Source organism: Protopterus annectens, chromosome 6.part0 (genome assembly GCF_019279795.1).
Source record: "Protopterus annectens isolate FY-2018-M chromosome 6.part0, PAN1.0, whole genome shotgun sequence".
NCBI classification, from domain to species: domain Eukaryota; kingdom Metazoa; phylum Chordata; order Ceratodontiformes; family Protopteridae; genus Protopterus; species Protopterus annectens.
Genome location: NC_056737.1, coordinates 401,824,228 through 401,841,285, shown reverse-complemented (window position 1 = coordinate 401,841,285; position 17,058 = coordinate 401,824,228). Strand labels below are relative to the sequence as shown.

The 17,058-nt window shown below is 43.3% G+C and overlaps 1 protein-coding gene across 2 annotated transcripts in view; it reads right to left on the bottom strand.

The window, feature by feature from the left end:
• Positions 1-17,058, bottom strand: part of LOC122804338 (spectrin beta chain, erythrocytic-like) — a 2,132,081-nt gene that overhangs the window by 570,584 nt on the left and 1,544,439 nt on the right. For both annotated transcript variants that reach the window (XM_044074141.1, XM_044074142.1), the window contains one exon: positions 12,853-12,983. In XM_044074141.1, coding sequence (XP_043930076.1) covers positions 12,853-12,983 — 131 coding nt within the window. The remainder of the gene's footprint in view (positions 1-12,852; positions 12,984-17,058) is intronic.

Sequence of the window (17,058 nt, the reverse complement as noted above, 5' to 3'; positions counted from 1 at the left end):
GTTTGTAGAAACAAAGCTATAAAAACATATAAAAGGCTGGGCTTGACAGCATGCTGGGAAGCTGAGTCCCTGGATTGAACAAACATTTCTAAGCCACTTCTGGCAAAATCAGTTAATCCTGTAGCTGGAAAGTACAGTTGTGCACACCTAGTATAAATGTAGATGTTCGAGTGTATTCACTGTTGCAGTCATCACATTTGGGTTATCCCTGCCAGGGTAGCCCTTGGCTGGCCCAAATACCAGAGAGTATTTCTGTGTTGTTTGCTGTCACTCCAGGACTGACGCCAGATCATCAGTAGTATAAAACAGGCAGCTGACACCATTACATCAGTTTTTTTTGCCCTAATGTCAAGAGCTCCCAAGTGGGAGCAAAGTTATGGTGAAAAAACCCCAACAGTAAAAAATAAATACCAATAGCCCTGTAAAGGGTGAGTAATAGAGATACAGAAGGAGAGAGAGAGAGAGAAAGAAGATAGGGATGGAGGGAGGAAAACCAGGAATGCAGCAGTGAATATACTCAAACATCTAGATTTATGGTAAGTGTACACAACTGTACTATGTTCTTTGTGTTTCACTGTTGCAGTCATCATATTTGGGTTGATTCCCAAAGCAGAGGAAAAGGGTGGAGGCAGTCAAGAAGAGTTGGGGCTGGCTAGTATGCCCTGCAGGAAACCCATCCTAGGTTTGGAAAAGATAGGCAGGTGGTAATGCTTGGTGAAGGTGTGAACAGAACTTCAGGTAGCACAGAATGTCTCTGGCAGGGACACCCCTGAGGAATGTTGTAGAGGTAGAAGTTGCCCTAGTGGAATGCGTTCTGACCCCCTGAGGGGTTGGTTTCTCATGGTGTTTGTAAGAGAAATGGATACAGTGTACTATCCGTCTTGAAATTGTTTGTTTAGATATGGCCTTGCTCTCTGCCCCTGGTGCCAAACTGACTAGTAACTGGTTAGATTTCCTAAAGGGCTTAGTCCTATCAAGGTAGAATCTGAGCTGTCTGTGCATGTCAAAAGAGTGCAGGATCCTTTCCCCTTTATTTTGAGGATTAGGAAAGAAGGTTGGCAAATGGATAGCTTGGCTGAGAGCTACACTGGACACTACTTTTGGCATAAAAGTAGGGTTAGTCCTGAGGGAGTCCCTGTCAGCATGAAAAATAATGAAGGGTTCCACAGCCATAAGTGCTTGTAACTCAGACAGTCTTCTAACTGAAGTGATAGCCAGAAGCAAGGCTGTTTTCCAAGAGAGGAATTTTAACTCTGCTGATACTGCAGGTTCAAAGGGGGGGGAGCTTTTCCAGTACAAATTTAAGGTCCCAAGTAGGGGTGGGGGCTCAAATTGGTGGCCTTAAGTTGTTGGCCCCTCTCAGGAACTGTTTGATGAGAGGGTGAGAGAAGAAAGGTGGCTCAGTGTTGTAATGAGCCGAAATGACAGAGGCATGGATCTTAATGGAAGAGAAGGATACGTCTCTGTGGAGTAGACCTGCTAGGTAATCTAGGATGAGAGATAAGGAGGGCAGTGCTGTGTCCACTCCTTTAGACTGAATCCAGGAACAATATCTTTTCCACTTATCAGCATAGGATTTCCTTGTAGTGGGTCTTCTGGCTTCAAGGACAGGGGGAGAATTCAAGGAATAAGCCAGGTTGCAAGGTTCAGGGTTTGCAGTTGGGGTTGCAAGATCTGTCCCTCCTGCTGAGTGACGAGGTTTGGGATCTGGGGTAGGTGCCAAGGTGGCATCAGTGACAGGCTGCGCAGAAGTGGGCACCAGTACTGGCATGGCCAGTCTGGGGCAATCAGGACTGCCCTTGGTCTGTCCTGTCTTATCTTGAGTAATATTCTTGAAAGAAGAGGCAGAGGGGGAAAAACATAGATTGATAGGTTTACCCACTGGAAGGATAGGAAATCCACTTTCCAGGCCCTGCTGTAAGGTGTCCTGTTCAAGAATTTGCTGATCTGGTGATTGTAGGGGGAGGCAAAAAGGTCTGCCTCCGGGGTCCCTCATTTCTGGGTTAGAAAGTTGAAAGTGCTGGGGTCTAATTGCCACTTGTGTGGGTCTAGGAGATTTCTGCTTAAGTCGTCTGCCAGAGAGTTTTGTTCGCCTAGCAGGAATTGAGCTTGCAGATGAATATGCATGTCCAAAACCGTGCTCCACAGGGTCATGGCTAGCCTGCAGAGCGGGTAAGAGTGGGTTCCCCCCTGCTTGTTGATGTACCACATAACTGTGGAGCTATTTTTATTAGCAGGGGTCTTGGTGAGAGCAGGGATCTGAAAGCTGTCAGAGCGTGCTGAACAGCTAGCATCTCTTTTTTGTTGATGTGCAGATGAATTTGACTTGCGCTCCAGTGGCCCTGAATGCACTTGTTGTCCAGATGTGCCCTCCAGGCATAGTCTGATGCATCTGTGGTTAGGGTCTGGGTGGCGTGGGGTTGTGTAAATGGAAGTCCCTTGTTGTGGTTGCATGCTGCTGCCCACCAAAGAAACTCTGTCCTTAGACAAGGTATGATGCTTTCCAGGTCCTGAGAATGTTGGCACCAAAGACTTTTTAAGTGCCATTGTAGTTTCCTCATATGCAGTCTGGCACATGGCATTAGTAGAATACAAGAGGCCATGAACCCTAGAGCCTGCAGGATTTTACTTGCTGACAGCTGGGTTCTGGTGGCCATTTGAGCAAAGTAGTCTGTTAGATAGGCTTGTTTTTCTGGAGTAAGGAATGCCATCTGGGATGTTGTGTCAAAGCTTGCTCCCAGGAATACAATCTTTTGACTGGGGACTAGTTTTGATTTATTTTCATTGATGGTGTACCCCAGTGAGATTAGAAGATTCTGTACAAACGTCAGGTGCTGCAATAGCTTTTCCTGACAGTCTGCCTGAATCAGGCAATCATCCAAGTAAGGGTATATCTGAATGTTTATCTGTCTGCAATAGGCAATGGCTGGAGCTAGGAATTTTGTGAAGACTCTGGGAGTAGTGGACAAGTCAAAGGGAAGTGCAGAGAACTGATAATGCATAGATCCTCCCTGAAACATACATATTTCCTGCATGATTCCCTGATTGGGATGTGCAGATAGGCTTCTTTTAGGTCTAGGGTGGCTAACCAGGCATCTTTGGACAGCATAGGAAGAAGCTGCTGAAGGGTGAGCATTTTGAATTTTGGTACCAGCAGGAAGGTGTTTAGAATGGAAAGATCAAGGATTGGGTGTCAAGTGCCCTCTTTTCTGGATACCAGGAAAAGTCTGGACTAAAACCCTTGACCTATCTGTTCTGCAGGAACAGGCTGAATTACCCTTATGGAGATCAGGGACTGAACTTGGTTTTGTGCCTCTGCCCACTGGTTTGGAGGAAGGTTTGGGAACCTTTTTGGGGTTGGCAGTGTGTGGAAGTAAAATCTGTATCCCTGGGATAAAATTTGTTGAGGACTCATTGGTCTTTGGTGATGGAGGTCCAGTTTTTTGCATTGTGGGCAAGTTTTTCTCCTAGGGGCATGAGCAATTGGGCATAGGTGAGGAGTGGAGTTCAGAAGTCATTGCAAAGTCTTTCCCTAAGGGGGTGGCTTAGCACTCCCTGTTTTAGAAGTGGAGGTACTTCATTGCTTAAATCTCTGCATACCCTGAGACTGTAATCTGGGGGATCTGTTTCCCCCTGGGTATAGTTTGAGATGGCCTTGAGGGGGCTGGAAAGGACCAATGTTTCGAGGTGCAATGCCTAATGAATCTTGGAGGCTGCACCTGCAAAAAATCTTTGACTATCTGCATAGACTTCACTTTTTCTTCCATCTTTTTTAGAACCTCTTCTGCTTTGGTGCCAAACAAATTGTCCTTATTCAAATTAGCATCTAGTAATTTTGATTTGACATGGTCTGGCAAGGTCAGTTCCTTAAGCCAAGCATGCCTTCTCAGTACAGAACTAGTGACTGCTGCCCTGCAAGATGCTTCTAGGGTGTCAAACCCACATTGCAAGGTATGCTTGCTGACTTGGCTTGCAGAATGCATAAGCTCCTGTAATTCTTTATTTTCTGCACAGTCTGTAAAGGTAGATCATTTTTGCTTAATAGGTTCCATAATATGTTGCTGGAATTTCAGCATGTGAAACTGGCAATTCAATGCCCTAATGGCAAGAGTTGCAGAGGTGTACACTTTTTTACCCCATCTGTCTAAAGCTCGGGAATCCCTGTCCAAAGGGGTGGAATTCTTAGCTGTAGTTGCTTTTATAACTTTAGACCCTTGGGAAATTACCTCTGGGTCAGCAGTAGGATTTTTGAAAATAAATTTGTGAGAGTCAGGAACTCCGCAGTATCTGTCTTGTTTCCTTGGAGCACAAAGTAAAGTATCAGGAGTTAGACTGGATTCCATAAAGACATCATCCACAACATCTAGAACTGGAGGAACAGCTAAAGATCTATGTTGTGGCAAGTCTAAAAATTCTCTGAGTCTCTTTTTGGACTGAGGATAATCCTGGCATTCCCAGTGGAAATGCTCTCTTAAAGTATGTGGGGTTTCACCAAAAGAAAAATCCTCTGGAGGGGAAATAGAGGGAATGGATTCCTCCCCATCTGAATCCTCATAAACAGATAAAGGCAAGTCTTCATATTCAGAAACCTCAGAGTCGTCGGATTCTTGGTCAGTTAAAGTTGCTGGGGACAGGTCTCTTTTTTCTCTTAGCAGGGGAAGGTTGGCTTCCCCTAATCAGCATGATCAGGTCTTCTGCCACTTAAGTATTTGAGATTGTGGCAAGGAAGCAGGTGCTTGAGATTGGGTTGTCGTTTTTTTTAGGCGTAGTTCGTACTCTTGGCCTTAGAAACTCGGTAGATTTAGACAGAACTGAAGACGCAAAAGAAGTTGTCGGTTTGTGTCGAATATCGGTAATGCAAAGAACTTCCTCAGAAGCTGGTGCACAGTGGCTCCGGACCCATCCAAGGTAGGGACATCCGCAGGTTCCGTAGTCAAAGAAGAGTCTTGCGGCATACCGGATTCCAAATGTGTCTTGGTAGCGGCCTGCAAAGCGGGCATCAGGAGCTGCAAAAGTGCCTCACTGAGTACCGGCGAACTGGCGACTAGCTTAATGGAAGCGTCGTTGGCAGTTTTGGACCTGTGCGGTCTGTCTCTGTCTTTATCCTTATGTTTTTTCAGAAGATCGGTAGTCGGATGGCTTACCGACACCATTTTGGAATACGGAGATCGAGAGCGAAAATATTTAGCAACAATAAGGGCCTGATGACGAATTGTTTGAGCATTGAACAAACCACAAAACTGACAGCGAGGAACGTCGTGGTCTGGGCCTAAACAGGTGGTGCAGTAAGAATGGAAATCTCGGTGGGGTGTTTGCTTTCCACAGGCGAGACAATTGTTAACTTTTTCTGACATCGGTTAGAGCAAGAAAAAAGGATCCCCAATGGGGTACTTAGCTTTAGAAGACTTGAGGATGATTCAATTCGGAAATGAAAACTCAGGTAGCGACTGACCGGTACAAGTGCGAACTGGTTCTGTTTTGGGCTCCTTGGCAAGAAAGACTGATGTAATGGTGTCGGCTGCCTATTTTATACCCCTGATGACCTGACGTCAGTCCTGGAGTGACAGCAACCTACGCAGAAATACCAAGTCTCTGTTATTCGGGCTGATTGAGGGCTATCTGCAGGCAGATAACCCAAGTGTGATGACTGCAACAGTGAAACACGAAGAACATCTAGTGTTACACGCTTTGGCAACACATCTACGAGAAGCAGAATTTCTGCCAGATGGACTATTACTTCACCTAATGTCTAGTGCTTGGAAATATAAATTTGTAATTCTTTAAACATCTTCATAGACCTTTGCTCCTCTTTCTCCCTTCAGGAAGATAATGTAAAGAACTATCAGCCATACTTGCTTCAATATGTTTCTAACTGTGGAAACATGATGCTCACTGGATAAAGCAGTGCTAATAACTAACCTTGAATATTTTCTACACCTTCTAGTTAAATTGGACTCCACTACTGTGAAACTCACAGCTACAAAGACAACTGTCCACTTTATGGTTCAATTCACAAAAACAAAACATCCCTGTTCCACCTTCCATATATCTGGCTGTTTCACACCCACCTCCATAAAAGGTCCTCACTCAGAATTACTCTTTTCTATAAATTTTCACTGCATTCCTTCACTCTGCTTCTTGCGACTCATATTCTACATTTATCTCACATCATCCCCTATTCTTGTGATAGTGCGTTCTCTTTCATTCAGGGATGCAAAACCTGTAATTTCAAATCTTTATACATTCAGAGGCATTCAACATTATTATCATTCACAAAATTTGAACTCTGGGCAAACTGCAACACATGAGCTGACATAACCTAAAAACTGGATATAATCTTTCCTTACTAAGCAAAACCACTTCTAAAACATCCACTTAACACAGCTACAACACTCTAATCTGGCCATGACTTCACTTTTCTTCACCTATACATCTTACCACCCTATACAATTACATTCCATTCTTCTGGGTGAATGCATTACATATATAACACAAAACTGTACCTGTCTGATAATGGGTCTCTCTTGTATACTTCTTGATATTTTCCATGTTTACATGGTTAGTTTGCTCAGAACTTCAAATGAAGTTCTGTTATTAGGTAATATTTTAGGAGCATTTTTGATAAGTAATTTTAGTTAGACTTCTTCACTGTTACATATTAAATATTACATATACAAGATTAGCCTTTCAACATATACAGTTTAGTACAATTTCATGTAATATAATCATGTCATGATTGATAAAGCTTGGGTTCAGGCCACTCAAGTATCAATATAAATAAATAAAAACCCAATACAAGGGTAAAGTAAAGCATTACATATTAAGACTATGTGCAATTTTACATACCAGATAACTTCTACTAGCTGATGATTATTGCTACTGTGATGGATTCTGTGACACAGTTTGTAGAAACAAAGCTATAAAAACATATAAAAGGCTGGGCTTGACAGCATGCTGGGAAGCTGAGTCCCTGGATTGAACAAACATTTCTAAGCCACTTCTGGCAAAATCAGTTAATCCTGTAGCTGGATAGTACAGTTGTGCACACCTAGCATAAATGTAGATGTTCGAGTGTATTCACTGTTGCAGTCATCACATTTGGGTTATCCCTGCCAGGGTAGCCCTTGGCTGGCCTGAATACCAGAGGCTTAGTATTTCTGTGTCAGTTTCTGTCACTCCAGGACTGACATCAAGTCGTCAGTAGTATAAAGTAAGGCAGCTGACACCATTACATCATTTTTTTTTGCCCTAACCTTTGAGGACCTCCCAAGTGGGAGCAAGGGTCTGGTGAAAGAACCCCAACAGTAGAAAGTAAATACCAATATGTCCCTTGTAAGGAAAGAGAAGAAAGAAGAGGGGGATGGAGGGAGGGAAACCAGGACTGCAACAGTGAATACACTCGAACATCTACATTTATGGTAAGTGTACACAACTGTAGTATGTTCTTTGTGTTTCACTGTTGCAGTCATCACATTTGGGTTGATTCCAAAAGCTGAGGAAAAGGGCAGTCAAGGAAACTAGGGGCTGGTTAGGATGCCCTGCAAGACTGCAGAGGCAAACCCTGCGCTGGATTTGGAGAAGATTGGTAGGTGGTAATGTTTGGTGAAGGTGTGAACAGATGTCCAGGTGGCAGCCTCCAGGATGTCCTTGGTGGGGACTCCTCTGAGGAAAGCTGCAGAGGTGGAGGCTGCTCTGGTGGCGTGAGTCCTGATCCTATTGGGGGGAGGCTTTCCATGTTGTTTGTAGCAGAAATGGATGCAGTGTTCTATCCATTTGGAGATGGTTTTGCCCTCTGCCCCTGCAACAAAGCTAACCAGCAATTGAGCAGACTTTCTGGAGGATTTAGTCCTGTCTAGATAGAATCTGAACTGCCTGTGCACATCTAGAGAGTGCAGAATACTTTCCCCCTTGTTCTGTGGGTTAGGAAAAAGGTGGGCAAATGAATGGATTGGTTGAGACCCACACTGGACACCACCTTGGGCATGAAGGATGGGTTAGTCCTGAGGGATACCCTGTCAGCATGGAAGAAGACGAAGGGTTCCACAGCCATGAGTGCTTGCAGCTCAAAGACCCTTCTGGCTGAAGTGATGGCCAGAAGGAAAGCTGTCTTCCAGGAGGGAAATTTTAACTTTGTTGAAGGGGCAGGTGCGAAGGGGGGGGGGGGAGCTTTTCCAACACAAAGTTAAGATCCCAAGCTGGGACTAGTGCTCTTCTGGGTGGCCTCAAGTTACTAGCCCCTCTTAGGAACTGTTTGATCAGAGGGTGTGAGAAAAGGGGCTGCTCAGTGGGAAAATGAGCAGAGATAGCAGAGGCATGAATTTTAATAGAGGAAAAAGGAGAGTCCACTGTGTAGCATGTCAGCTAAGTAATCCAGGATGAGAGGGAGGGAGGGCTGTGCCATATTGGCTCCCTTAGCCTGAATCCAGGTGCAGAACCTTTTCCATTTGTCAGCATAAAACTTCCTAGTGCTAGGGCGTCTGGCCTCATGCATAACATCTAAAACCTGTTTGCTGAGGCTGGCAGATTGATTGAGGGTTAGGGAATAAGCTAATCTGTCAAACTGAGTGTCTGCAATTGGGGATGCATGAATTCCCCTTCCCTCTGGGGCAGGAGGTTTGGAAACTGAGGGAGATGCCAAGGTGGCAGAGGGGAAAGGCTGCACAGCAAGGGGTACCAGTGCTGGCAAGGCCAGTCTGGAGCTATAAGACTTGTCCTTGCTTTTTCCTCCTTTATTTTGATCAGTACCCTGGGGATGAGAGGTAGTGGAGGAAAGGCATAGATTGATAGTTTGACCCAGGGGAAGGACAGGGCACCCACTTTCCAAGCCATGCTGTGATGCTCCCTGGTACAGAACTTGCTGAGCTGATGGTTGATGTGGAAGCAAAGAGGTCAACCTTTGGGGTACCCCATTTCTGAGTTATTAGGGTGAAGGCTCTTCTGTTGAGCTGCCACTCGTGTGGGTCCACAAGATTTCTGCTTAAGTGGTCTGCCAGAGAGTTGAGAGAACCTGGCAGAAATTGCGCTAACAGGTGGAGTTGCATGGGAGAGGTTGTGTACCAAAGGGTTATGGCCAGCCTGCATAGAGGGGAGGACTGAGTCCCTCTCTGCTTGTTGATGTACCACATCATGGTTGTGTTGTCTGTTTTGATCAAGAGAGCTCCTGGGGAGAGAAGGGGCTAGCTATCAAGGCATGCTGGACAGCTATCATCTATTTTTGGTTGATGTGCAGATGGATTTGTTGTGGGCTCCATTGGCCCTGTATGCACCTGCCATCAAGGTGTGCACCCCAGGCATAATCTGATGCATCTGTGGTGAGGGTCTGGGTGGTGTGGGGTGGAGGGAAAGGTAGTCCTTTGTTGAGGGAGCATGCAGTTGCCCACCAAAGATCTTTTCTGAGGCAAGGTATTACAGGTATAAGAGTCTCCAGGTCTTGAGAGTGTTGACACCAAAGGCTTTTTAGGTACCACTGAAGTTTCCTCATATGCAGTCTGGCATATAGAATGAGGAGAATGCAAGATGCCATGAACCCCAGAGCTTGCCAGATTTTCCTTGCAGATAGTTGGAGTTTGGTGGCTAGTTGAAAGAAGTAGGTTGTCGGGAAGGTTTGCTTTTTTGGTGTAAGGAATGCCATCTGGGATGCTGTGTCCAGGCTTGCTCCCAGGAATATAATCATTTGGGTTGGTGCCTGTTTGGATTTCTTTTCATTGATTGTGTACCCCAGGGAGGTTAGTAGGGACTCTACAAAGGCCAGGTGGTTGAGCAGCTGTTCCTGGCTGTCTGACTGAATTAGGCAGTCATCCAAGTATGGGTAAATCTGGATATTCCTTTGCCTACAAAAGGCAATGGCTGGAGCCAGACATTTTGTGAAAACTCGGAGCAGTAGATAAGCCAAATGGAAGTGCAGAGAACTGAAAGTGCTGAGAATCTGCCCTGAAACAGAGATATTTCCTGCATGATTCCCTGATAGGAATGTGGAGGTAGGCCTCCTTTAGGTCTAGGCTGGATAGCCAAGCATCCTTGGACAGCATGAGTAGCAGCTGCTGGAGGGTGAGCATTTTGAATTTAGGGATCACCAGGAAGGTATTTAGAATGGATAGATCAAGGATGGAGCACCAGCTGCCCACCTTTCCTGGGTACCACAAAAAGTCTGGAGTAGAAACCTTGGCTTATCTGTTCTGAAGGAATGTGCTCTACTGCCCTCATGGAGAGCAGGGAAAGGACTTGCTTTTATGCCTCTGTCCACTGGTTTAAGGTAGATATGGAAACCCTTTTGGAGTTGGAAGGGTGTGGAAAGAAAATTTGTATCGCTGGGACACTATGTTGAGTACCCAGCGGTCATTGGTAATGGTGGCCCAGGTGTTTGAATGAAAGGAGAGCTTTACTCCTAGGGGTAAGTGGAGGTGGGGAGAGGGAGGGGCTAGGAGAGGAGAGTCATTGTGAGTTCTTACCATAAGAGCATGGCTTACAACTCCCTGGTTTTGAAGTGGAAGTAGTTCACTGCTTAGATCTCTGCATTCCCTGTGGCTGCTGTCTGTGGCGTCTGGCTCCCTGGGGTCTGGGCTGAGCTGACCTGGTAGGAGCAGGAAAGGACCAGTGCTTGGAGGGAAAATGTCTGCTGGACCTATAAGAAATCCTTAACTGTTTGCATAGATATTTCTTCCATCCTTTTTAAGACCTCTTCTGGCTTAGTGCCAAATAAGTTGTCTTTGTGCAACGGGGCATCCGATAATTTAGATTTAACATGGTCTGACAAGGGCTGTTCCTTAACCCATGCATGCCTTCTGAGGACAGAACCGGTGAATGCTGCCCTTCACGAAGCTTCTAGGGCGTCAAAACCACAGTGCAAGGTGTGTTTAGTTACTTGAGTTGCAGAATGCATTACCTCTTGTAACTCTAGATTCTGCACAAGCAGGAAAGGAAGACATTTTTTTGTTTGAAGAGTTCCAGGGTATGTTGCTGAAATTTTAGCATATGAAACTGACAATTTAGTGCTCTGACAGCAAGAGTAGCTGAGATGTATATTTTTTCCTCATCTGTCTAGTGCTCGGGAATCCCTATCTGAGGGGATGGGATTCTTATCAGAGGTTGCTTTAATTCCTTTAGGCCTTTGAGAAATGACCTCAGGGTCAGCCGTAGGATTTTTAAAAACAAACTTGTGTGAATCAGGGACTCTGTAATACCTGTCTGGTTTTCTGGGTGCAAGAGGTAGCGTTGTCAGGAGTCAAGATGGATTCCAGGAAAACATCCTCTACAAGATTCAGGACTGGGGGGATGGTCAGGGGTCTGTGCTCTGAAAGATCTAAGAATTCCCCGAGTCTCTTTTTAGACTGAGGGTAGTCCTGACTTTCCCATTGGAAATGCTCCCTTAAGATGTGAAGGGTTTCCCCAAAGGAAAAATCCTCTTGTGGAGAGGCTGACTGAATGGAATCCTCTGCATCAGAATCCTCATAAGCAGAGAGGGGTTGCATGTCTTCATACTCAGATGCATCAGAGTAATCGGACTCCTGTTCAGACAAAACTACAGGGGACAGATCTCTTTTTCTTTTGGAAGGGTTGGCTTGGCTTCCCCTGATAAGCATGATAAGGTCTTCCGCCATTTTAAGCATTTGAGACTGAGGCATGGAAGCAGGTGCCTGAGATTGGGTCATTGGTTTCTTGGATGTGGTTCATAACCTGGGCCTCAGTAACTCGGTAGTTTTTGAAAGAACGGTAGTCGCAAAAGAAGTAGTCAGTTTGTGTCGAGAATTGGTAGTGTGAAGGCCTTCGTCGGACGCCGGTACCTGCTCAGCGGCTCCGGACCCATCCAAGGTTGAGACAACCGCAGGATCCTTAGTCAAAGAAGAGTTTTGCGGTATACTGGACTCAGAAAGGGTCTCGGTAGTGGCCTGCAAATCTACAGAAGTGGGCATCAGAGGCTGCAAAAGTGCCGCACTGAGGACCGGAGAACTGACAACTAGCTTAACGGGAGTGTCATTGGTAGGTTTGGACCTGTGCAGTCTGTGTCTGTCTTTATCTTTACGTTTTTTCAGAAGATCTGCTGTCGGACGGCTTACCAAAGCCATATCAGAATTCAAGGACTATAAGAGAAAATATCTAGCTACAATAAGGACCCGACGATGTATAGTTCTGGCGTTGAACAAAGCACAGAAGCGACAGCAGGGGACGTTGTGGTCTGGGCCTAAGCAAGTGATGCAGTAAGAATGAAAGTCTCAGTGTGGTTTTTGCTTTCCACAGGCGCGACAATTGTTAACTTTTTCTGACATCGGTTAGTGAAAGAAAAAAGGATCCCCAAGAGGCACTTAGTTTTAGAAGACTTCAGCTTCAATTCGGAAGAAGATACTCAGGTAGTGGCCGACTGGCACTCGTGCGAACTGCTTCTGCTTCGAGCTCCATGGTAAGAAAGACTGATGTAACGGCGTCAGCTACCTTACTTTATACTACTAACAACCTGATGTCAGTCCTGGAGCAACAGCAACCGACGCAGAAAAACTAAGCCTCTAGTATTCAGGCTGGTCGAGGGCTACCCTGGCAGGGATAACCCAAATGTGATGACTGCAGCAGTGAAACACAAAGAACATCCTCTTTTTGACATCTTGCCCTGTATAAATCACAAGCAGTTTGAGCAGGATAAACATATTGCCTGAGCAGTGGGTTGTAGCCCAGACCTAACATAATACAACTGTACTATCATAACAACCATGTTACTAAACAGACAGTATCCATACTGCGTGCTGTTCTTTATGGGAAAAAGCAGACATTTACTAACTGTACATAAGCATTCTCAAAACTATGATACTGACTCCTCATTCCAGTAAAGGTTACCAACAACAGACAAGGCCTAAAGATATATACCTGTCAGGGTGCTCCAGGGCAAGCAAACTTTGGGCCCTATCAGCCAGCTGCTTGACTGTGTCTTCATAATTTGCAACAGTCTGCTGGAATGTCAAATGCCGCTTCAGCATCAGAGCTGCACTTTGTTCATCCTATGAGGGATAAAAAGCATAGTGACTGTAATGCAATCAAGTTCGCAGATGGGTACTTCAGAATTAAGTACATAACTAAGAATTTATTCAAATTACCTTGGCCTTCATTCTAAAATTCTGTGCGCAGAAAAAAAAACATTGAAGTTATAACATTTTTATAAAAGACAGGAAGGTTACACTGGACTTATGGTACAGTTATGCCAGCTTCTCACTATAACAATAGATGTGTGACAAGATCCTTGGTACAGGAAATTATACACTTATGTGTATTATTGTGTTAGATTTTATAGATATATATATATATATATATATATATATATATATATATATATGGATTCACTTCAGAATCTCGAAATTCCGAAACATCAAATGTCATATGATCGAGACCATATGATCGATGTTTCAGAATATTGAAATTCCGAAACAAATCCAAAATAAAAAAAAGCAATTGTTTAAATGTTTCTGCACCCCCCACAGCTCCACTACTTATATATACCAACTCCGAGATCACACTACAGCGTTCTGCGTTGTATGCAGATCTCCGTTCAGAATTTCAACATTCTAAAACTTTGATCATATGGTCTCGACCATATGAATTTCAAGGTTTTAGGATTTCGAGATTCTGAAGGGAATCCATACATATATATATATATATATATTTAAAATATACACACAAACACACACATACACACCTATATATACCGCTATAAAATAAATATTACTTCAAATATATTATAAGAATTTCTTGTAAAGTACTGCTTATGAAGAACTTAAGAATGACATTCCTGGGACTGAGAAAAGACATTCCCTGGGACTGAGAAAGGCTTATAGCCATGCAAAAGTCATCTCAAAAGGCATCCCCACAGCAGTATGCCTTTCTAATTCACAGACTAATCTATCACTATGTTTTTTCCCCCTCATGTGAATCACAACATATACAGCAGTCTCTCACTGGAGAAGCTGCATGTCAGTGCTAACTGGCCATGCTCTCATCCCCGGAAATTGCTGTGACTCCCAATTAACTTGGCAGAGAGAGTCAGAGATTCACTCTGCCAAGTTAAATTTTTCTCCAGCAAAAAAAAGGTGTCTTGCATTCACCCCTATGGGAGTAGTCACAGTGCAGGTAAGTAAAGCAGTGCTGGTGGTGTGTGTGTGTGTGTCTGTGTTTGGATATATGCATGAATGCGTTTGTAGATGCATGATGCAGCTGGACAGGTGTGTGTGCGTCGTGTGTGTGTGTTTGTGTGTGCCTATCTATCTGGGTGTCTGGTCACACTATGGAATGCGAACTCTGTACATGTGTGGGTGTGAGTGTGAGTGTGTGTTTACATGTATATGTATATGCATGCATGCATTTGTGGGTGCATGGTGCAGTTGAATGGATGTGTGTGTGTCTGCTTGTTTGCCTGGTCATACTATGGGATGTGGGAAGGGGATGAAGACTCTGTATATGTGTGAGTCTGTGGTTGTGTGTGTGTTACAACATGCATGTGAGCAGTGTGTGGACGAGTTTTTATTTGAGTATGAGGAAGTGTATATTGTGAGTTGTTTGTGAATGCTTGGACTGTGTGTGTGCATGTGTGAGAATGTCTGGGAAAGAGTGCGTTTATTTGTGTGTGTCTTTGCATGCACATCTGGGTGCCTGCGTCTGTAGGGATGTTTCTATGCTACTGCAATGCATGGGTTGTTAGGGGAACATTAATGTGATCAGGACTGACAATGCAGTGTGAGATTCAGAAACATGGTAATGACATGCCAATAAGGTGGTCATCTATGCAGCTTTACCATATCACTGTACCAGAGATTTTCTCCACCAAGCTAAACAACCAATTCGTACTGGCTAATTAAGTGTCAGTGAACAGAATCTTTGGATTTTAGCCACTGTCATTAACAAACACAATGATAAAGTTGTGCAAAGCTATTAAAGGTATTCCAACTACCAAACTCAACATCCACATGGTACTTGGTGGATGTGTATAGGTGCCTATCCTACATGCAGTACAGATATACCTCACACATCTGTACTGAATGTATTACAACTTTAGATTGCATGCATGCATTTCAAAATTGTGGGCATAATTCATGAAAAGGTAATAAAGATATTTTTTAAACTCATATTTTCACAAGATTTCATTCTAATGGTATTACACCCAATATATTTTTTCATAGCTTAGTTATCTTTATTTCATCTTAATAAGTCTGCCTTACCAGTAAAAGAGCCTTTAACTCAAGGTTTTGTTTTGAAACATCTCACTCACATATATATGGTTAGAAATGTACTTTTAGTTTTAGACCCAAGTTTATCAGAAGCTGATGCATTCATTACAGTTTCCATATTTCTTTTACAAAAATCCGGTTACATCTGAAGTGCCTGGTACTCAGACAGTTGCTGCTTCAGCTAGGCTTGTACTCTTAATTTAACTTCAGTGTCCGTCTTCAGAATGGCCATCCAATCTCTAATGCTTAGAAAAAGTATGAATAGATAAAATGGTTCAATAGATATATGCTGTCATGACTGAAAGTATTCTCTCTACTATATGATAATGTTTGTTTGTTTTTTCTTGGAGTTACAATTTCATTTTCCATGACATGCAGTGGTTTTGGAGTTAGAATAATGACATTGGGGGGGGTGGGGGTTACAGGAGGAACTCCTTCCTGCATTATGGGAGTTGGCCTCCTAGTAAAAACATGTTTCTTTTTTTTCACTTATTGAGCATGTCAGTATTGCAGGTGTTGGCAGATCTGGTGTCAATTAATTACTAATTCCTCAACAGTCATGCAATCATGGATGACAATGTAGTAGCTTCACATATACTTGGAGGTGAAACATTACTAAAATGGCTGCTGTAGTAGCTACTGACTTAGCGGAGTAGGCTTCAAAGATGTGTTATTCTTACCATAAAAATTAAATTAGCTAATTATTTTGAAATGGTATGTTTTATTACTGTATGACCTTTATTATTATCGTTTACTATTTGTTCACCAGGTAAACTGACTGGTCTATTGACCCTTTTCAATCATGACCCATGCTCAAAGAACAGAAATTACATCACTATCTTTATGTTAACAATATTATATATAAATGAGTACATAGCAAATTTCAGAACATAGTAAAAATGAATGCAGATAGGGCAGCATTAAATGGACCAGTCAGTGTGCACTGAGAATGTACATGTATTATGTATACATATATAATACATTTATATGTATATGTACACACACACACTCACACATACAAAAAAAACACAAGCTAAGATATGCATACAATATAGTGCAGTCATAAATACATAAACACCAGTAGAAAATATTTGCATATAAAATGACTCATTTAGAAGCTGAGAAAAGTTTATCAAATGTAGTCTATACTTCATGATATGGGATGGTAAATTGCTTAACCATTGTCATGGTAGCAGCTACAGATAGATTCACTAAAGATTTGCTCTTTAAGTGCATCTTTGAAGCTTTTAATGATTTATAGACTTGATGTCTGTAGGCAGGTGGTTCCAGGTATCAATTCCCAGTTTATGTCTAGAGGAGGCACTCTCACCTACAGCAGTTTTAAATGGAGGGTGTACTAGAGAAAAACTATTGTCCTGTGGACTTACATGACGGTTGTCTTGTAAAGATCATTTCAATCTTAAAGGGAGGCACCAGCCATGCTTTAGCACCTTGTGAATCAGAGTACTTGGCAGAAAAGTGGCCCCATGAGGCACTGAAAGCCATTTTCATTTTTTATTAAACTGCAGTGGTGTATCTGGGGGTCTGCTAAGAAAATGAATCTGAAGATTTTATTCTCAGTAGTCTGTATTCTATGAGTATATTGGGCTGAATGCATATTGAGAAAAGGACGGTATTAAAATATCTTTAGCAATAGCCCTGCGAGCAGTAGGTATAAGGAGGTGACTGATCTTGTAACAGTTTTAAATGAGCAAAGGCTTTATTCATTACAAAATCTGTATCTGTGGTAAAGGAAAGTGTGGCATTGAGTATTAGGCCTAGGTACCTCTGTTCAGTGATATTAGGTATCATGTTCCCATTAAGATCTGTTAAGAGAATAGAAGGAATAGTGGGTAAT